The 23167-nt window shown below is 37.9% G+C and overlaps 1 protein-coding gene across 1 annotated transcript in view; it reads left to right on the top strand.

The window, feature by feature from the left end:
- The window catches only part of LOC127417287 (homer protein homolog 2-like), a 24712-nt gene extending 1591 nt beyond the window's left edge, over nt 1–23121 (top strand). The window contains exons 2-9 of the mRNA XM_051657199.1: nt 14966–15122; nt 15852–15983; nt 16318–16410; nt 17398–17534; nt 17790–17934; nt 18658–18768; nt 18845–18925; nt 21513–23121. Coding sequence (XP_051513159.1) covers nt 14966–15122; nt 15852–15983; nt 16318–16410; nt 17398–17534; nt 17790–17934; nt 18658–18768; nt 18845–18925; nt 21513–21701 — 1045 coding nt within the window. The 3' untranslated portion in view covers nt 21702–23121. The remainder of the gene's footprint in view (nt 1–14965; nt 15123–15851; nt 15984–16317; nt 16411–17397; nt 17535–17789; nt 17935–18657; nt 18769–18844; nt 18926–21512) is intronic.
- Nucleotides 23122–23167: the final 46 nt, after the last annotated feature.

Here is a 23167-nt window from a genome sequence, read left to right as displayed (position 1 = left end):
AGAACAGACTAAAATGTAACTCCTTTTTCACTATAAATCTTGACATCAGCAGTCTCCTTGGTGTTCATGATTTCAAGCTTGATAACACTTCCTATAGCGCCATCTAGCGCTCCGAGCATGCGTCAAGCAGTAGAAAGTGTAATCGCATGAAATCATGATCATGCCTAGAGACTGCAATGGCAAGATGTACAGTGAAAAAAGAGGTTTTAGTTTGGTCTGTTCTCACACAAAACCGATTTGATCACTTCAGAAGACATGGATTAAACCACTGGAGTCATATGGATTACTTTTATGCTGCCTTTGGGGCTTCAAAGTTCTGGCCACCATTCACTTGTACTTACAGAGCTGAAATATTCTGCTAAAAATCATTGTGTTCAGCAGATTAAAGAAAGTCACACACATCTGGTATGGCATGAGGGTGAGTAAATAATGTGAGAATTTGCATTTTTGGGTGAATTATTCCTTTAATGTTTGAAATAGGGGTGGGTAAATATTGGTTTTAAAATTAATCGCAATCGTCATTTGAAGGATCATCTTTATTGTTTCTTAAATCCCAAGATTGATCTTTCACTCAGTGTGTAAATCTCTACTACAGTGAGAGGAAATCACTCGCATTTGCAACCAATTTTCACCCTATTTCGACCCTATTACAGTAATGATAAGAATAAGATATAGGTATTAGACCTACATTAAATATGGAGAATGCATTTTTGTGTATGCATCATTGACTGCATAGATTACATTTTAGGTTGATTTTAATCAGCATATTACTTCATTGTTTTGTATGTTCCATTTTACACAGTTTATTTTAACTCTATAATGTTGATCGATTACAGCTCAGTTTTCAGCTTCAGGCTCTTTTAGTGACAGGACGGTTATAGATTAACCTCATTCTACACAACCCTGTTACAGCGTGGAATCTCTCGGTGCTGTTTGGAATGGTCAAAGCTAATAAACCACATAGCAACATGGTGACAGTCAGGATTCAACCCTAAACCGCAGAACATTACGTGTAGCTGGAAGCCACAGGAGTTCATGGCTGTAGGAACCATCTTCATGCTCACTGGCTGTTGGGGGTTCAGTGAGGTGTTGAACTGGAGTGTCTATTTAAAGCACATTTGAGAGGCCGGAGCTTCACACTGCTGCTAGTCTCCAGTTACATGAATGGAAAGTGTCTATTGATGCTGATCTGCCACATTGTAAAGTCACTGTCTGCAAACTAACTGCAGGTCAAACCTTACAGCATGTGTGTGTGTGTGTGTGTGTCTAGCAGCTGCACAACGTTCAGGACCCCATGATAGTATTTAATGGCAGGGTAAATGGCGGCAGGTTTCCAGTGGGGATTGAAGCCTCTATCAGCAGATGGTGTTGGGCACAACCATCTGTTCCTGTGCTGGGAGCCAAAGTAAATGACTTAACCAGCACTGTATATTACCAGTAACTGTCAACAGTGTTGATCATTTTCTGCTGAATCAAGAACTATCATCAGATCTTAGAGTTTACAGTAATTCTGTCAGTTTCATCAGGAACGTCAGAGAAAGTGAGTCATGAAATGAAGCAGCAAATGCTCTTGTTCAAAAGATCTAGTTATGTTGCTTGGTGTGATAAACGTAGAAAAGCTATTCATCTAAAACACGAATCACTTATTAGAACAGCTGATAATGGTGAGAGTGAATAAACAACTGCTTGACCTGGTAGTTATTAGTATTTCACACTTGTGTACTTAAGGACTTTCTCTGATCTGATCTCTCATGGAAAAATGAACATGTAGACAGTTATTGAGTCAGTCTAGTCCTGTGACCAAACTGGAACTGGAATAACATATTTCAAATCAGCAGTAAAATCTGAACAACAATGGGTATCATAAATCGTGCTTCTGTATAGGGGTGAGTAAATATATAGTTTTTACGATTAATCGCGATGTTCATTTGAATAATATCCATTCTTAAATCCCAAGATCGATCTTTCACTCAATGTGCAACCCTCTAATACAGTGAGAGGAAATCACTCACATTTGCAACCAATTTTCACCCTATGTGACTAAAGTGAATATATCTGGCAACTAGCTGGTAAATGTTTAGATTTCACTCACCAGTAATTGTGTAGTTTAGTCGTGAAGTGTTCAGCAGCGAGATCCTTTCACAGCGTGTTGACAGTAAAAGTTGTTCTGTGTAATGTGTGTTCAAGACGAGATCCACACAACCCATTTGTCATTGAATAATGTCTTTTAATCCCCTTTCTGTTCTTTACAGTCAGTTGTTGATCAAAAACAACTACAAAAAAACATTTCATTCTAATCATGCATCGCACAGATGAGGTAAAGCCATTTGAGTCCTCTCTCGTTAACATGCGCTTATTTAAAGGCGCTGTTTACAGAAATTCATCTTTTTGTTAAAGAGACAGTACTGGTTTTAGCATGTGTTCAACAAATGTAAATGCTTGTAAATAGTTCAAATTATGCAATTTAACAAATAATATTTTAAATATAATCTTATTTACTGATGGAAAATTATTTGTTCATTTTTAAAAAGCCAAAATGTGACTAAAATGATGAAAAATAAAATATCAATAGTAAAATTAATATTTTCCTAAGGTCCCCTTTATAATTAACAGTATTAGCTGGGAGATCATTTCTTTTATATGCAAGCAAAAGGAAAATTATAATTGAAAAAAACCCATATGAATCTAAATTGAATCGAATTGAGAGCTTGTGAATCGGAATCAAATTGAATCGGGAAAACTGTATCAATACTCTGCCCTACTTCGTTAGCTCAGATCACGCTAAAAACTGCCAGTTTTCTGTCTGATTCTGCTAATACACATCCTTGAGGTAACAGTCTGTATCTAAAAGGCCACTGGCTCTTTTACCTGTAAGGCGGGACTTCCTTTTCTACACCCGCCATATTGGGTGTTCCAATTTCTCCCATTCATTTTAATACCAGTGCTCTGTCTTGGGCTAAAGAGTCTCTGGCAAAACCTCCTGAAACTGAAGTTTAGACACAGTGGAGGATGTTTTTGTGTCGCGTCTGCCCGAGTTATGCTTTGGACTTCAGTTTAAACCCTGAAGTATCACATACAGTACTGTGCAAAAGTTTTAGGCTCTTAAGATGTTTCACAAAAACATTTGTCTTCAGATAGTTATTTATATCTTCAGTTTTAGTGTGTCAATAGGAAAAATACATTTGCAAACTTTTGCACAGTACTGTACATTTATGTACAAGTAATCCATCCTCAAAATACCAGTTAAGCCTCATTCACACATGCAGCAATGTTATCGCTTGATGTTGCTATTTTCTGTACTGTGAAGTCACTAGTAAGCATTCCTACTCCTGTCGCTCTAACTTTATCGGTGGACTGCACATCTGGTCATATCTTTTGAAAATCTGATCACAGATGAGATATGTTTCCGGTAAAACTAAGAGATCATTCTAATTTGACAAGAAATCAAATTTTTTTATCGATAGAAAATAAATTTCTGCAGGGGAGAGTGTTTTTATATCTACCCTTTTCCTGGGGGTCTTACTGGGGAAACGAATGTGGGTGGGACTTCAGCCTGAAGTCATTCTATAGCATTCCCTAGCTCTGGCTACAGTCATATTTTAACCCTGTTTACAGCTGGTATTAAGATGTGTTTCAGATGATCCGATCTCAAATGGTCAGCGCTAAATCTAGTTGTAAACGGGGTGCAAAATATTTTGTGATTGGATAACAAAAAACACAGATGTAGTCAAACAAAGCATTTGAGGTTTAAAACACCATCCTGATGCATCCCGGACGACAGCGAAGCACCACCTCTCACCTGTCAATCACCCGCCGAACAAAAGTTTAAACTTGCGGATTTCAAAAGGAAATAACCGTCCGATCGGAAAACTTGAAAAAGAGATCACATACCCAAAGATGAGAACTTCACGGCTCTTTCTCAGTGTGTCTGTCTGATTTGAACATGCAGGGTAATAAGATAACAAGAACACACACACCTGAAGCTGAACTAACAGAGGTACTCCACTAAAACAACCGATAATTTTGCTTGAAATTTTGTGTTTGTGCTTAGATTAAATCTAGGGCTGTTGATTTAATGCGTAAATTCAGTGCAATTAATTTTATAAAGAATAACGCGTAATAGCCAATAAGGAAAACTGATGAGAAATTCAAGCTTGAAGTACCACATGTTTTCTCCAGGGGGCAGTAAGCAAAACTACAGCTGTATGGGCAACACGCAGCTTATACAGAGAACAAAACAACCCTTCAGCAGACAGCACAACATGAGCATGCATTGTGTTCTTGCGTTCAAAACACTTGGAATGCAAATCCGAACTAAGGGATCTCAAGACGTGTTCTAAGTATTAAACTAAGAAAATTGGTATGTTTATGACGCAACCAAAATGAGACGCTCCAAAAGCATCCGTATGATGCAGGTATACATTGATGGGTCCTTAGAGAAACCATCATAATAAATCTGACTTATTGACAAATTGAATTGCGAAATGGATTGCTGTGAACTGTATGCCAATGATTGGCTTATGTTCAATAATATGCAAATAAACAATACATTGTATTCTAAAGCTGCTTTTTGTATTGTCTTATAAATGCAAAACTCCTCTGCCACAATAATGTAATGCATTTTAATCATCTCGAAGCCGAGATGAGGAGATGCAGTTTATTGCACAACTCAGGAAGAAACAGAGAAAAACAAGGAAAAACCACAGATTAAATCAGGATTCTAGGTAACAAAGATAAACAATGACCAACTGGTAAATAACTCACGAAACTAGGATTCAAGGAAGAGCTGAACACAATCAATATATATATATATATATATATATATATATATATATATATATATATATATATATATACTCGCAATATCCAATTACATCGGCATCCGGGGCTGAGGGATCGGTGAATATTCTTGCTTTAGTGATTTTGCATTGAAAATAAAATTAATTTATTTAAAAAACAAAAAACTTAAATCAAATACATTTCTAAATTCAAATTGCACTCCAAACAAAACGGAAAAGCAAATAAATAAATAATAAAGTGATAAAAGAATTATATATATATATATATATATATATACACATATACATAAGTAACCACCTTTCCATTTACCGTCAAGCAAGTCTCCATCTAAACATGCAGGTGGAAAATTACTTACATAAATGAAGACATAAAAACAATTATTAAAAATAATAACTATAATGATGATAATAATCACTGAAATATAAATCATGGTTCGAGGTGAATGCGTTTTTGTATTATTTTATGTTTTAATCACAGATGTATAGGCTGCAGATTTGTGGTCACAATGAACTGCTCTGTGGAAATAAAGCGAACTGAACTCAAAACACCTCCTGAGCTGAGATGTCGGAGGTAATTTGCAGCACTCATAGACAATACTGTTCTTGCAACAAAACAAAAAAATCAGAAGACAGAAACAAAGAAAAAGTGAGAACCCTTTACTTGCGCGTGTTCCACAAGATTGCACGCCTCTGTACAAACAGCATGTCATACATGCGCATAGACGTCTTTTCTGTCATCTGTTCTTAATAATATAATAAAGTGTGTTTCTTCAAGTGCATGTCTGTGTGCCGCAGGGCAAATTATTTGAAATATTAATTTTATAATAATAATAGCCTAATAATAATTAATTTAATACATTAATGTGAAAACGAGCCAAATATCGTCTTGACATCGTCAAAGGCATCAGCTATTAGCAATCACTCTGACCATCATTAATCCCCGAGATAATCAACTGTCGGCACAACCCGAATGTGCATTTCTCTCTATAAATTAACAAAATGTTCAGACAGTCTCCTTGCTGTTTTTTTTCTGACACATTCAGAATCATTACCACTTTTGCCGGTGTCGTTGTGGATCGCTTCGTGCGTGCGCATATAAAATTTATATTTTTAAGGCTCATTATTACAGTTTAATAATTCTCTGTAATGTAGAACAGAGTTAGCAATGTTACTTATTCTTTCTCAGCCCTGGAACTCAAACCATTTTCTGATGCCCCCAATATATATATAAGTAATTAAATTAATATCATAAACATGCGACAATTAATGGCTTAAATTAACGCCTACTAGTCGACTAGGAAAAACGTTGGTTGGGGGCAGCCCTAATATATATATATATATATATATATATATATATATATATATATATATATATATATATACACACACACACACACACACACACTGGTGGCCAAAAGTTTGGAATAATGTACAGATTTTGCTGTTTTGGAAAGAAATTGGTACTTTAATGCACCAAAGTGGCATTCAACTGATCACAATGTATAGTCAGGACATTACTGATGAAAAAAACAGCACCATCACTATATGAAAAAAGTCATTTTTGATGAAATCTAGACAGGCCCCATTTCCAGCAGCCATCACTCCAACACCTTATCCTGAGTAATCATGCTAAATTGCTAATTTGGTACTAAAAAATCACTTGCCATTATATCAAACACAGTTGAAAGCTATTTGGTTCATTAAATGAAGCTTAACATTGTCTTTGTGTTTGTTTTTGAGTTGCCACAGTATGCAACAGACTGGCATGTCTTAAGGTCAATATTACGTCAAAAATGGCAAAAAAGAAACAGCTTTCTCTAGAAACTTGTCAGTCAATCATTGTTTTGAGGAATGAAGGCTATACAATGCTTGAAAGTGCCAAAAAACTGAAGAGTTCATACAAAGGTGTACACTACAGTCGTTAAAGACAAAGGACAACTGGCTCTAACAAGGACAGAAAGAGATGTGGAAGGCCAGATGTACAACTAAACAAGAGGATAAGTACATCAGAGACTCTAGTTTGAGAAATAGACACCTCACATGTCCTCAGCTGACAGCCTCATTGAATTCTACCCGCTCAACACCAGTTTCATGTACAACAGTAAAGAGAAGACTCAGGGGTGCAGGCCTTATGGGAAGAATTGCAAAGAAAAAGCCACTTTTGACAAAAACAGAAAAACAAAAAGAAAAGGTTAGCGTGGGCAAAGAAACACAGACATTGGACAACAGATAATTGGAAAAGAGTGTTATGGATCTTAACCCCATTGAGCTTTTGTGGGATCAGCTAGACTGTAAGGTGTGTGAGAAGTGCCCGACAAGACAGCCACATCTATGGCAAGTGCTACAGGAAGTGTGGGGTGAAATGTCACCTGAGTATCTGGACAAACTGACAGCTAGAATGCCAAGGATCTGCAAAGCTGTCATTGCTGCACATGGAGGATTTTTTGATGAACTCTTTGAAGTAGTTTAAGAAGTTCTGAAATTTTTTTTCAAATTGTAATAGTCATTTTTCACATTATTAATGTCCTGACTATATATTGTGATCAGTTGAATGCCACTTTGGTGAATAAAAGTACCAATTTCTTTTCATAAGAGCAAAAACTGTACATTATTCCAAACTTTTGGCCCCCTGTGTATGTGTGTGTGTGTGTGTGTGTGTGTGTGTGTGTGTGTGTGTGTATATATATATATATATGCATAAAAAAATATATAATTTGTAAATATTTAAAGATAACTATTTATAATTATTTCATCATTATATATTGAATTATTGTTATTTTAGGGGCTTTCTCAGCAAATATTTATATATGCGATTAATTGTGATTTAATCAATTGGGATACCATGTTATTAATTTAATAAAAAAATATAATCAGTTGACAGCCCTAATTAAATCTCAACTGCATCTGAGAGAAACAGCGTGCCGGTTTTGTTCGTGCTTTCTTTGTATTTATGACTTTTTTGCAGTTTATTATCGTTCAGTTCACGCTGATATAGTGATTGATGTATGTCCTCACGAAATCATACACACTCTCCTCAAAATCCCAACACAGCAACAAAAGATTGAATGGACATACGCCGCAACAACCACTGTGTTTACTTGACAAAGAAGTAACATTGCTCTCAAAGCATCACGGGATGTAGGAAAAAGTTAAACTTTCCTCAACTTTCTGAAGTTGCTGGACAAACCCACAATGGTTGTTGTCGCTCATGTTGCTGGCAGATTTCATTGCAAACGAATGAGATCATGTTGCTTTGTTGCTGAAAGTCGCTGCATGTGTGAACAGGGCGTTAAACTGACGATACAGAAGATTTCTGAAATTATATTTATACTCTATGTATAGACACTTGTTTGAACATTGAAAGTAAAGCAAAACATGAACATGACCTGCCCTGTTATTCTGCAATTGCATCAGTCGGGTTAGATCATTTACTTAGTCATTTTTATTTGTATCCATCTTTTTCCTACGTCCCGTGATGATTAGCAAGAAATATGGGCGTTTCTTCTGTTGTCAGGTTAACGCAGCTGTTGTTGCGGCATATATCCATTCAATCTTTCGTTGTGGTGTTGGGATTTTGAGGAGTGCTTGTCTAATCTCGTATGGACATACATCAATCACTATATCAGTGTGTTACTGAACATTAATAAACTGCAAAAAAGTCTTAAAGACAAAGAAATCACGAACAAAACCGTCACATTGTTTTTCCCAGATGCAGTTGAGATTTAATCTAAGCATAAACGCAAAATTTCAAGCAAAATTATCGGTTGTTTTAGCAGAGTCCTTGTGTTAGTTCAGCTTCAGACGTGTGTGCTTGTCATCTTGTTACCCTGCATGTTCAAATCAGACAGACACACGTATGTAATCGCTTTTTCAAGTTTTCTGATCGGACGGTTATTTCCTTTTAAATCTGCACGTGTTTAAACATTTGTTTGGCGGGTGATTGACAGGTGGGAGGTGGTGCTTCGCTGTCATCCAGGATGCATCAGGATGGTGTTTTAAACCTCAAATGCCATGTGGTTTTTGACTACCTCTATGTTTTTAGTGATCCAATCACAAAACATTTTGCACCCCGTTTACAACTATATTTAGCGCTGACTATTTGCAGTTGGGTCATCCGAAATGCGTCTTATTACCAGCTGTAAACAGGGTCTAAAATGACTGCAGCCAGAGCTAGGGAATGCTGTTGAACAACTTCCGGCGGAAGTCCCACCCACATTTGTTTCCCCAGTAACACCCCCAGGAAAAAGGTGGATAGTGCTTTCACAACACACATAGTTTCAAAGCAGCTTTACAGAACATTATGCTGTAATGTCTTAGTCAACATCGGGCAGTTTCATTGAAAAACATGGTTGAAAATCATGCCTTAAAAGAATTGCCTTAAGGCCCTAGTGAACAAGCCAAAGGCGACTGTGGCAAGGAACACAAAACTCCATAAGATGTCAGTTAGTGGAGGAAAAAAAGCTGAGGGAGTCAGTTCCCCTCTGGCCAACATTTTTTTGCTGTTGGAATGATGTTTGCATCAGCCGTTGTGTGAATGTACTGAACAATGTGTGATTGTGTTGATTTAATTGTCTTAAGTGTGTAGGCCTATTTATATCCTTGATTGTACAGTTTTAGTGTCACACAGCAGATGGTACGAGTGCTGTCTGTGAGGAACTTTAATGAAAAGCAGTAATGTTGTAAATATATCAGCACCACAGTGAGCTGTACCAAACGTCTCATGGTGTTTTTGCTGTAGTATTGTGTGCGTGGTATATGACATCACAGCGAGCGATTATTTATTGAATTTTTTTGGTGATCTGTGTTCCACCCACAATAGAACGTGACTGTGGAACCCGTTGTTTGTGCAGCATAATTCCTTAATGTTCCGTCATCGGCAGTATTTGCTGTGTGATTGAGTTTTATGATTAGGATTGTGCTTATTAAACTGTTAAAGGCAGATTTAACTCTTGTGTTTGAGGGGTCATGAGTTTGTGTTTGAGCATGCTGATGCACTGACGCTGACAACAGAACTAGAAAGGACACACAACGCACATTCCAATCACAAAACAATGTCCTATAAAGCTCCACCCACTCCTCACAGTCTGCTGTAATCAGAGCTGAGTTCATTGAATTGTGAGGTCAGAGTTCAGGTGAGGCTTCTGAGGGGACACGTGTGTGCACGTGCGCAGGTAGAACTGCATTCCTGGCATGGCTCAGCCGATACTCTTTGAATGTTCAGGAATGTTTTGGTGTGATTGTGTTTGAGGTGAAGAAACAGGAGTGACACATGCACATATACACACATGTCAAGATATGATGCAGCTGAACGGTATGTTGTATGGTAGTATGCCATTCCAAATTCAGCCATAGAGTCCCATCTATAAATTAAATATTAGGGGAAGTATTGTCATTCAGCAGGCCAGTGACATCAGTATAAATGGGACTGGATGATGTTTGTCATCTGGCATTGCAGCTCAGGTAAGACTGCCTGACAGTGGAAAGATTTTGGCCACATTTGCACACTGCAGTTTTGGGAGTGACGAATGCATCACGAGTGCATTTATTTGTGATGGTTGACATACCATAGCAGGGCTCAATGCTAAGGATTTTTTCTGCTGGCCCGGTCAGATTTGTACTTGCCCTGCCAAAATTTTCACTGGCCCCAACACAAAAAAGGAAAAATGAAAATGAAAAATAGACTTTTTTTTTTTACCATCATGGCTTTAAAAAAAACAATTTCCCTTAAAATTGTATCACATGTATAGTTTGCAAGATGGCTGTAAAAACAAAAATACCTGTACAGTCCAGAAATGAGACATGTAACAGGTGTTTTATAAGGATGATATGGAGACTTTTTTTAATGTCATCTTCAAGCTGAACAGCTTTGATTATAATAATAATTGCCATCAAGATTTTACTTCTTTTCATATCAGACCCCATTAACATGTTGAATTAATGATTATGTTTTGAAACATTGCCTAGTTGTTAAATGTACTTGCATTTAGAATACTGAGCAGCTCAGATTTCCAGCCACAGGTATAACCGGGGTTTAACAAAGTTTATTACTTTTCATCCTGCGCTTCATATCTAAAGGTAAAATGTTTATAGAAAAACATGCTTTTTTAACTTTGGAAATGCACGTTAAATGTCTAATCTGCATGGAGAGAGATGATGAGAGAGAAGCACAGAGAGACTTGGATTTACAGTCCTATAGAAAGAAACTATTGATTTCTTGTTTTCTTATTTGTAGATTTTTGTTTTTCTCCCAATTTGGAATGCCCAATTCCCAATACTTCGTAGGTCCTCGTGGTGAGGCGCGGTTACTCACCTCAATCCAGGTGGCATCTGCTTCTGAGACAGTCAATCCTCTTATCTTATCATGTGGCTCGTTGTGCATGACACTGCGGAGACTCCCAGCATGTGGAGGCTCATGCTACACTCCGCGATCCACGCACAACTTACCACGCGCCCCATTGAGAGCGAGAACCACTAATCGCAACCACGAGGAGGTTACCCCATATGACTCTACCCTCCCTAGCAACCGGGCCAATTTGTTTGCTTAGGAGACCTGGTTAGAGTCACTCAGCACACCCTGGATTTGAACTCATGACTCCAGGGGTGGCAGTCAGCGTCAGTACTCACTGAGCTACTCAGGCCCCCTCTTATTTGTAGATTAATAATTATCACCAACATGTTAAAATGAAAGAAAAAAAAAAAGGGTATTTCCCTCACTGTAAACATGGAATGTGCAGGGATCATTAAAATGTTGCATAAGGCGTGCAGTCCCTGTCCGAAATTCATGAAGCTTTTTTTTTTTTCTGCAATTTTCAACACATTAATAGATGCTGCAAAGACGCTTGGAACAGAGCGAGGACAGTTCTCGGAGAGCACACTCGGTGTCTGTACGCTCGTGTACTCACGCGACTGTGCCTTGCCATGTCCAGTATATTATGTGCGCACTCAATATAATAATCATGTTCGCTTGTCTCCGAGTGTTCGGTTGGAAAACTGTGTTCGCTCCATGTAATTTTTGTGTGCTCTGTGGCCTGTTGTATTCTAGCACTAATGTTATACTGTAAGTGCAGCACTGGCCCAATCGGGCAAGTATCAGTTCTTGCAACTGGCCCGAATTTCATTTAACAATGGTCCCGGTCCATTGGGGAGTCCTTATTGTCGAGGCCTGTACAGCAATGATTTGGTGTCTCACAGCTGTAAACAAGAAATGTGGTGTTTGACGTTCACTATTTTTGAAAAGGACTATTAGTAACCAGAGGTGTATTATCATCTGGCAGTGGTTTTGTAAACCACTGTCATAACTTGTGCAGAGGCTCACGACATCCCAAGTGTTGGAACTCGCACTGTGTACACCCGGCCTAAAGGTGTGATGTGTTGTTTATTTTCTTTAACCTCTTCAGCTCTGCAGAATTTTGACTACTGCCTGCATTTTTACACCCAAATGTAAAAGATCACCTTACATACAGTGGACTAGTTGCGTAATATTGGTCTCACTTTACAGAAAACCCCAAAGTCTTTCTGCAAGTCAGTCCACTGTCGGCCATCTTTGGAACACTCTCGGGTGGCTATTTCCAGTCACGAAAGTGCAGCTCCTTTTTACTTGAATGGGGAAAGACCAAAATCTCAAAAACGGTTGGTCAAGATTACGACCAAGAACATACTTCAAATCAGTAGTAAAATCTGACAACGCTGGTATCATAAATTGTGCTTCTTTATCTCATATTTGCTAAAAAACACCGTTTTCCTGGCTTGTATTGCTAATGTGCATACACGTTCTAAAGTTGATTGACAGGTGATGTCTGTATCTAAAAGGTGATTGGCTCTTTTACCTGTAAGGCGGGACTTCCTTTCTACATCCATTGACCATTGGGCACTTAGAGCTCCTTGGTTGAGTGTTCCAATTTCTCCCATTCATTTTAATAGAAGTGGCCCATCTCTGCTAATAGTCTCTGGAAAACCCTCAGAATTTAAAGAAAAAGAATTCCAACAATTCATAAATAATAGTGTAGTCCTATATGTTTAGAAACTTATGAGAATCACTTTTTTTTTTTACCCTGTCTTTAAAAGTCTGTGATTCAGGCTTTGTTTGCTCTATGTCTCTGCTAAAAGTTTTAGACAGTTCCACTAGATGGCAGCAACTATTAGGAAAAATAAATGTTCCACTTTCACATTCCATCACAATTTACAGATTTGAAATGCAGGTGGCGTTCAAACACAAGAACTAGAATATGTTACGAGCTACGAACTTATTTTGCCAAAAAAAAAAAAAAAAAATGTATCGTGCTTTTTCTGCTGGACTGCAAATTTTGTTGTCAACATCTGAGACATAACATTGGATTATTTATCCAAGCAAGATCACAGACAAGTAGAAAATGGCCCATTTTGAAGAAAATAGCCTAAAGTAAGATTTTATATAGGGTTTGTGGCTACCTGGGGTTTACAGTAGCAGTGATATGAGACGTTTTTCTTTGTTGTTTAACAGATTCTTTTAATAATCTTTCGAACTGTGGTGTTATAGCAACAAAATCATTTTTAGGTTACATACGCACTACAAAGGTTAGGGAGTGACAACAGCATTTAAATGTCAAAGTGAATCCCCTAAATTTTCATTGTATGTGTGTACGGAATATAGAAACAAATAAAACAAAAGAGTTAGAAACTTCAAATAGCTTAAAATATTTTTGCTGAATGGCTGAGTGATGTCATTTTATAATATTTCATAATATCTTCAATTAAAGGTCATAGTATCATGACATTACAGGGTGGGCAATAAATCAAGGGACACATAAAAACCTCCACTATCAGTGTTAAAATGAACATTTACCACAATTGAATACATGTTAGTGAGAGAATGTAACACTAACACTGAGTTGGATGGGGAAAAAATAGAAATACAATTATTTAGCACTTATTTTTGTCAAATATGTTTGATGTGCAGCTCTGGGGACATTGGGAATTGACACAGTGTAAGTGCAAAATTATTTCAGTTATTTAAAATTTGACTTTTAGGCTCACAGTGGTGTGGAACATTATAAATTGTTTTAATTCTTTTTACCAATCCTATTAAAATTGTAATTGGGTGAAATTAAACAATAAAAATCCCACAACTTGTAATGGGGACTTAAATATCACCGAATTGTAGAAATGACCCAGCTGTCTTCAACAGAAATGCAGTGTTTTGTTTAGATGCGTCTAAGTACCTGTTATTAAACTCTATTCACTGTAATGTACGGGTTACCCTGAGACCGCAGGGCTGATGAGAGAAACTTATATTTTAGTGCTATTTGAAAAACTTTTTTATTCATATTCCTGCAACATCACCACATTTGTGACATGGAGGTTTACAAGTCTTGCATTGATATTTAATGTAGGCTAACATAAATGCAAAAGTGGAGTTCTGTGAAAATTTCAGATTCTAAGTTTTCAATTGGTACCAAATTTGACTGTTTATGTTTCCAGGGGCTTTTACATTTTAAACGTAAACTGCTGGCCCCGCCCACGAATCTGCCAGCCGGTCCACAGAGGTATGTAGAGTTAAGGAGGTTAAAGTGCTGCTTTTAAACAGCATGGTCTCTCTCTGGACTTTGATGTATGGGTTATCCCAAGACCATAGGACTGATGAGAGAAACTACAGTGGAGAGAGACACACTGCTGTCAAAATGTGTAAATTGGTCAAGTGCATTAACAACTAGTTGTTCAGTTACATACTGCACAGATTTAACTACACTTTGTTTGTCACTGTACCTTTTTTCTCGGTAGTGATCTGGGTTGTGTGGTGGTCTGAACTCTGTGTGAATGGAACAAAGTTAATTACTCAGGAGCAATGTTCCTTCTAACTTTTGTTTTTGCTGAGCAAACCCTGTTTCTGTTGGGCAGAAACTTCAGCCATCTGAGCAGAATAATATATATATATATATATATATATATATATATATATATATATATATATATATATACTGTTTAGCTATCATATATTTTGTGTGTGTCTGTGTATATATATGAAACATGTCATTAACACATTTATGATGACATTTTAGGGGTAGTCGTGCTTCCTGTGCAAGCAATGTTTAAAGTGGTCAGTGGTGTCTGTGATGACCTGAGCTGACCTTTTAATGCTGTCTGTGTTTCTCTCTCTCTTTTTGTTCCTGTGCATTGTGTGTGTTTCTCAGGGAGCAGCCGATCTTCACGACTCGAGCTCATGTGTTCCAAATTGATCCAAGCACTAAGAAGAACTGGGTTCCTGCCAGTAAACAGGCCGTTACGGTGTCATACTTCTATGACAGCTCACGTAACAGTTACCGCATCATCAGTGTGGATGGGTCCAAGGTCAGACAGACACAAGTGTTTGGAGATGGAGATACACACACACACACACACACACACACACACACAGTCTGCAAGCTATTTAGTCCCTACTATAGGATGCACACACACAAACACACGCGCACACACACACAAACAGTGCACTGAGGGTCTCCCTCTGCAGTGGGTTTATAGTTCATGTTGCCATGGAGATTTGGATCAGTCCCTCAGTATGGAGTCGGCAGTGATGATGTCACAGCACAGACCTACTGAGACATACACACAAACCTGCTGCTGTCCCTATGAGAGCAGATATAGGAGGAATCACACACACAGATGCAGTTTAAAAGCGTTTGCTCATTAGTGTGTTAGTTGCAGACACACACACACACGCAGTGAGGTAAAACAGTTCACTTTGATCAGATTCAAGAATAACACTGTGTTGTGTATGGCTTTCTTGCTGCTAATTAACAAGTCTTTTAAGATCAAGATGATCATGACAATGAATTTGATCACACTTATGGCATTTATTATAGACATATTGGTTTATAAAGAGTACTGACACTAATTGTGTGAAGATAATGTTATTTACTAACTTTCCCTTTAAAAATGGAAGTGACATCATCATACACTTGTATGAGTGGACAAAGAGTGTTTAAAATGGTTAAATTATGTCATATTTCAAATCTAAACATATCTGCTGTTGTATACCTGTTTTGGCTCAGGGTTGTAAATGTGTGTTTGTTTCTTCAGGTCATTATCAACAGCACTATTACTCCCAACATGAACTTCACTAAAACGTCACAGAAGTTCGGTCAGTGGGCCGACAGTCGAGCAAACACTGTGTTTGGCCTTGGCTTCGTCTCTGAACAACAGCTGTCCAAGGTCTGAAAACACACGTCACGCTTGCATGCACACACATGAACACCGACCGTCACACATGCATGCTCACAACACACACACACTTGTTCTCGCACCGTGAGTCAGAACTGTGAGCACATTACATGCACTGTATTTGATCTATGATCATTAGCTGTGATGGTCGCGATTAATTGTGTTGTGTTGCAGCTTCATATAACTACAGCAGCCAAATACGTTTTGTTAACTTCTATGTTCATTTATATAAAAGTTATCTGTATAAGCTAAAAGCCTTTTAACCATCAGAGGTGAAAGTCGCTGTGAGTCGCTGCTGCAAGTGACAGTTTATTCTTCGTCATAGTTTGCCGAGAAATTTCAGGAGGTGAAAGAAGCAGCGAAACTGGCCAGAGAGAAATCACAGGAGAACATGGAGACGTCCAGTGAACATTCACAGGTACATGTGACATCATGATTAAGAATAAACAAAAAGCAAACCTACACTCCTCTCTCAGTCTGCCAGATCTATAACAGCTTTCCTCTAAAGGCAATCCATTTAAACATCTGCACATCTACAGGATACATAGCAATCACTAATATTTTTAAAGTCGCATTTTTTGCGTATACATAGATTTGATTTGTGTAATAGTTTTATGAAAAATACAGTTTTTAGTTATGGATATTAACAACAGGTTCTCAAACATGGAAAAGTTAAGTTAAAAGTGAATCATGGATATTAATATTGATTTAATTAATGTCCTTATATATATATATATATATATATATATATATATATATATATATATATATATATATATAAGCTGTACTCATCAAGTCATTTCATTGAGTCTTAAAAAGTGCTTTGTCACAGAGCCAGACTTTTGTCATCGTCATAAAGTCCGACTGACAATTAAAACAACCAACCACCAGTGTTTTGGAACGTTGCTTTTAGAAAGTAATGCATTACATTGATGCATTACTCCTCATAAAAATGAACTAATTACATTACATTGTTACTTCTTATGGAGAGTAACAAGCTTTTGCATGTGTGTGGGTTAAAATGTGTGGTTATGTTATTGCTGTAGAACGTAGATCAGGAGTGGCATATAAAAAGAAAAGGTGCATTCAGATGGACCATTTAATGCGGCATAAATGTATTGATCGAGGAGTCACAATCACCGCTTCGTTGCTGGGAAATAACCGACTAAAGGAAGAGCCTCTACTAACTTGATGTTTTGCAGTAGCGTAACAGTAGTTCAGCTTTTTCCAACAAGTAGCAGTTTAGTGTGATAAAATGGTATATTGCTGTTTTTAATGTCACATTGTATTGTACCAACAGCCACTAAACATTGCGTAAAGTCAGCCAATCAGATTGTAATTTTAGAAAGCTCTTGCCATTTTTGTGTGTAATATGTCAGAGTGTGATAAATATTTGTCCAATCAGGAATCTGGCCATGAAACTCCATCAGCCAATCAGGCATCCAGCATCAACGGAACGGACGATGAGAAAATTTCACATGGCCCAGAGAACGAGGCGTTAAAGAGTGAAAACGACCGGCTCAAATCTGTCATAGAGCAGAGGTAACCGTTAAAAAGAGCAGCATTGCTGGTGTTCCTACCAGTCTTCTTAACTAGCTTAACCAGCAAGCTACCTTGGCCAGCCAGCTTCGTCAGAAAACCATGCTTGGTGAAAAGCATTTTTTGTTGGCTAGACCAGCATGAAACCAGCACTACCCAATATTAAACAGCATGGAAATTCACATTGGCCTAAGGTGGCCTTTTCAGCAGGGAACACACACAGTAACATTTGAGTGAGTCTGTATTTGTGTTTGACAGTAAGAAGCGGGAGACGGAGCTGCAGGCGCTGAAGGAGAGTAATGCGCGGCTGGCTGACGCGCTGCAGGAAGCAAACAGCAACGCTGAAAGCTGGAAGAGTGAAGTGACAAAATGTCAAGAGGAGAATAATCAACTGAGGAACAAGGTGAATACAGTTTGATTCAGCACTGATACTCTAACCCCAGGATTAATCTATGAAATCTTTCAGCCATCTTCACAGTTGGGCTAGAATTAAGCATAATTGCAGTTAGGGTAAGGTTAATTGCAGCTGTTCTGGTTTGGACCAGTGTATTTGATTGAACAGTTATTTTGAGATACCGATTGAATATTGAATTGTAACAGTTAAACAAGCCAAAGTGTGTTACATTAAAGGGATAGTTCACCAAAAAATGAAAATTCTCTCATCATTTACTCACCCTCATGCCATCTCAAGATGTGTATGATTTTCTTTCTTCAGCAGAACACAAATGAAGATTTTTAAAAAAACAAATGTCAGCTCTGTTGGTCCATACAATGCAAGGGAATGGTGATCAAACATTTGTACCTCAAAAAATCACATAAAAGAAACATAAAAGTAATCCATAAGACTCCAGTGGTTAAATCCATATTTTCAGAAGCGATATAATAGGTGTGGGTGAAAAAGAGGTCAATATTTAAGTCTTATTTTACTCTAAATCTCCACTTTAACTTTCATTTTCAGATGTGAAAGTGAAACTAAACAGGCACCACATGTGACTTTCAGATGTAAAAGTGAAAGTGGAGATTTAGAGTTAAAAAAGGACTTAAACATTGTTCTGTTCCTATCCCTTTAAAGAGCTGGAGATGGAGGCTGGAGAGTGTAATGATTTCTGTGTGTGTGTGTGTGTAGATCTCAGAGTTGGAGCTGCAGTGTAAGGAAGTGAATGTGGAGAGAGAGAGAAACGCTCAACTGACCATCAGAATTCAAGAGCTGGAGGCTGATTTACAAGATAAACAACAGGTAAGACTCACAACCACACACAAGTGCACCATGTTCTCTTACTGTGTGTTTGAGCTCTTATGATCGTGTTTTTCAGGAGCTTGAGAATCTTCGCAAACAAGCAGAAATCATCCCACAGCTGATGGCAGAATGTGAAAGTATCAACACTAAACTACAGGTAACAACCGCTACACTGTGATTGCAGAGCTGTGATTGGTCTGTTCAATTCAATATGATGCAACACAAAGTGTCCAGGATCAGCATTCATTAACAGTTGTTCTGTCATAGAGTTTGTGTAATGAGACTCTGGTAGTTTGTTACATGTTGTTGTCCTTCATTTGGTCACAACTGATTGAAGTTTCAGAGACTGAAACATCCAACAAATAGTGTTGTCTGATTCATGAACGGATCATTAGGTGAATCAGTGAATCACTTCTTAAATCGGTTTAAAATCGTTCTGAATCTGGCCAAGTGATTCTCGCGTTAACAACTCACTCACTGAATCGAATCGTAACTTTTGGTCATGTTTGACTCAACAATTCTAAAAATTACTTGAATTTTCAGTGGATTTGACTGATGAGGCAAAAGGGAAGTTATTGTAATGCTAAATTGCAGCAAATAACCAGTGTTATTGAAGTGCTGTGTTTGTCTTGTTTTCCTTGATTTTTTATGAGAATCACCAAATAATGTGACGGTGTGTCTTTGCAGTGTAAATGTGGCTATAGATGGTTAACTATATGCAAGGAAGACACGTCAGAATCAGAATTCAGTATGCAAATATGTCTGTTACATTTTGAATGCTAATATTTTTTAATTCTAATCACATTTGTTAAATTTAATCGGAGATTATTTAGCAGAGATGGGCCACTTCTAGTTAACATGAATGGGAGAAATTGGAAATGTTCAACCAAAGAGCTCTAGCACTCAAGGGTCAGTGGATATAGAAAGGAAATCCTGCCTTACAGTTAAAAGAGCCAATCACCTTTTAGATACAGACATCACCTGTCAATCAACTCTATAACAGGCATGCGCATTAGTTATACAAGCTGTGAAAATTGTGTTTTTTTGCATAATATGAGGTAAAGAATCACAATTTATGATTCTAATATTATCAAATTTTATTGCTGATTTGAAATATGTTCTTTGATCATAATCTTGACCAACCGTTTTGGAGAGAGTGTTCCAAAGATGTCCGACAGTGGACTGACTTGCAAAAATTATTGAATTTCTGCGTCACCAAACAGAACTGCACAAATAACCTTTATTTTCAAACAGCTTTCTGAATACACCCCCCTTGTGCTGCTGATCAAACAGATACTCCCGCCCCAATTTACATCATTGGTTGAGTCAAAGACTGTGTTTCCACCTGGTATTATGATGCGTTTTTGGTGATCCGATCACATGTGGTTAGTGCTAAATAGAGGTCCAAACGGGGTCAAAAACGTTTTGTGATCAGATCACAAAAACCACATATGAATGTGGTCAAAAACTCATGTGATCCCATTGCATTTGAGGTGTAAACACTAATCCGTCCTGTATGCGTCCCGGCAACAGCAAAGCACCACCACTCACTTGTCAATCAACCGATACACTAAAACAAGAGTTTAAACTTTGCCGGTTACGAGCGGCTTTAAAAGGAAAAAAATGTCCGATCTGAAAATTTTAAAAAGCAGATACAAACAAAAACACAAGAACTTCACGGATCTTCTTTAGTGTGTCTGATATCAACACAGATGAGAAGCACGAACATCTGAAGCTACTTTAATGCAGACAAACAGTAGATATTTCTGCTTGAAATGTTGCGTTTGTGCTAACATTCAATTTCAGTTGCATCTGGGTGAAACAGCACACCATTTGTCTCACACTTTTTGTCTTTTCTGACTTTGCGGATTATTATGATGCAGGAACACACTGACAAAATGATTGATGTATGTCGTCATGAAATCAGAGAGCCTCCCCTCAAAATCCGATCACGAGTGGTTACAGGAGACGCATTTATGCGACCAGGTGTAATTAGCGATGCGTCTCGCCTAGCCTTATGTGATCGGATCACCCAAGATGCATCTTCATACCAGGTGTAAACTGGGTTCTTGTTGTGTTGGGCTGGATGGGTCGCTCAAAACAGTAATTTTTATAGTGAAAATGAACCTACAGGTGGCTTATTTAGTTGTTTCTGCATATTAAGCTGGGATAGGAAATTATTTTAACACCGAAATCAACGCTTTCTTCAAGTGGTTGAATTAATTGCAGAAGTTTAAAATTTAGAACAGTAACTCTACCTTTAATAACAAAACACATAGGAAATATGTTTCGTTATGAATACAAATAGGAAATTGAGTTATGTTGCAATTTGTTGAAGTCATGTCAAATTATTGCAAATTGAAAGGATGTAAAATGGGATGTATGGGAACACGTGGTGACAAAAGATCTATTTTTTTTAATTGGGTCATTAATTTTGAAGAAACTAATGAAAATATTTGTGGAAAGGATTTTGTTGTCATCATTCACAACAAATAAACTGATTAAAACTGAATGAATCACTGGCCTACGTTTAATTTTTCTTCATTATTTTTTTCATATATATATATTTCAAAATGAAATGCGTTGGAAGAAAAGCAGCAGGTGCAGGTTTAGGTGGCGTTTCACATTGCAGCTGTCAGCATTCCAACAGCACACCTAACCGCAGACCAGCTATCTATGTTTACTGTTCTCACAGGACATGTGTGTATTGACTGATGTTGATAATGTGTTCATGTGTTGAACAGGCAGCAGAACTGACCAACAGAGATCTGAATGAGCAGATGAAGCAGCTACATGGTGAAATAAACAACAGCGAGCAAAAACAGAAGAACATGAAGACTGAACTCAAGAAGTTTATGGATGTTCTTGACGGAAAGATCGATGAGCTACATGAAGTACGGCAGGGGATTTCGAAACTAGGCATCGACAACTGAACACAAACACCATATAACATGCACACACACATGCCCTCTTCTCTCTGTAACTGGGGGTTTCTCGTGTGCGTGATCTGCTGGTTAAAGGGCTACTGATGGTCAATGCTTGCACTGAGAGTAGAGAGTTTTACACACACACACACGGACGGAAGGGTTCATTTTGCCGCTGCAGATCTCAGGGCTTCATGCAGTTTGGAGTAGTTTGATATGCACACTCACGCAAGAACTGTAGAATCACAAAGTGCCTGAAGGTGGTGCTCTCACTGGAGCTCAATGAGTCCTCAATAATCAGTCACAGTGGAGGAGCTGATACGTCGATCTGTTTAACGTGAAACTGAACTGCGACTGGGCACTGAAACATTAATGCAATACGCATTTGCAGGACGCAAATCTCTCGTTCCGCTGACTTTTGTTTTTTGAAGAGAATTTTCATTGTTGCTTAAATTATATTTCTAATTCTGATCAATGAAAATTTGAGCCAAATCTCTGCTGCAAATATCTGCTTTGATGAGGGAATTTTGCTTGTATGGTGCAGATTTACTCATTTTATTCTGCTGTGTAGATGATGTGCTCCCCTCCCACTGTTCCTGTATGTGTGTGTAAGATTTCTGTTGAGTGTGTGTGTTGTCAGTTGGGTGATGGGATAATTTATATGTGGCTTTTTTTTTTTTAGAATAATCTCTGCCTTTGAGTCAGAAGAGGAGTGCATGAGCTTCCAAACACTTCCTCTCAATTCTCTCCAGGTTTTTTGTCTTATTTGAAAGTCGTGGCTGGTGTATTATAGATGTTTAACACAGGTGAATGCGCATTTCTGTTAACACCTCTGTAGATGCACTCACACACTCACTCCTGGGGTCTAACTGAACTTTTAAGACACTTGACACTTTTTTCCCCCTTCCTGTTTTGTTGATCAAAATTGTAAAATGAATAATCGTTGAAATATAGTTTGTGAAGGAAACCTTTGTGCTGTTTTCTATCGAGTTGATGTTTCTGCCTGTGTAGTGTGCAGCGGTGGGCGTCTCTCTCGCCCTCTGATTGGTGAGAGGATGTGTTGCCTTAGCAACCTGCATCCCACACACTGCTGCTATTGATTGTGAGTATGGTGATCCAGATGTGAATATTGTGTTTGCTGCATTTGTGTCGAGTTGTTTTATCATCAGTGAATTGTCATGGTGTCACTAACTGTGACAGGTTACCATAGCAACATGAATGCTGGGTTCTGTAAAGCACAGGATCTTTGTTGCATCTTTGGTTCCGCCTTTATAATTCACACTCGGTGTGATTCTCATGGACTGGTGAAAGCAAGAGCAGCACAAACCAGCACAAGAACTCAAACAATTGAAATCTCAGGAAACCATTTCCTTATATTCCTGTTGCTTGTTCTGCTTCCACCCCATACATACACAAACATTAAAAAGGTCTTAAAAGCTTTACTCTGAAACTTTTAAATGAACACAACATTCTCA

This window comes from Myxocyprinus asiaticus, chromosome 26 (assembly GCF_019703515.2).
Source record: "Myxocyprinus asiaticus isolate MX2 ecotype Aquarium Trade chromosome 26, UBuf_Myxa_2, whole genome shotgun sequence".
NCBI classification, from domain to species: domain Eukaryota; kingdom Metazoa; phylum Chordata; class Actinopteri; order Cypriniformes; family Catostomidae; genus Myxocyprinus; species Myxocyprinus asiaticus.
This window is presented reverse-complemented; position numbering and strand designations above follow the sequence as displayed.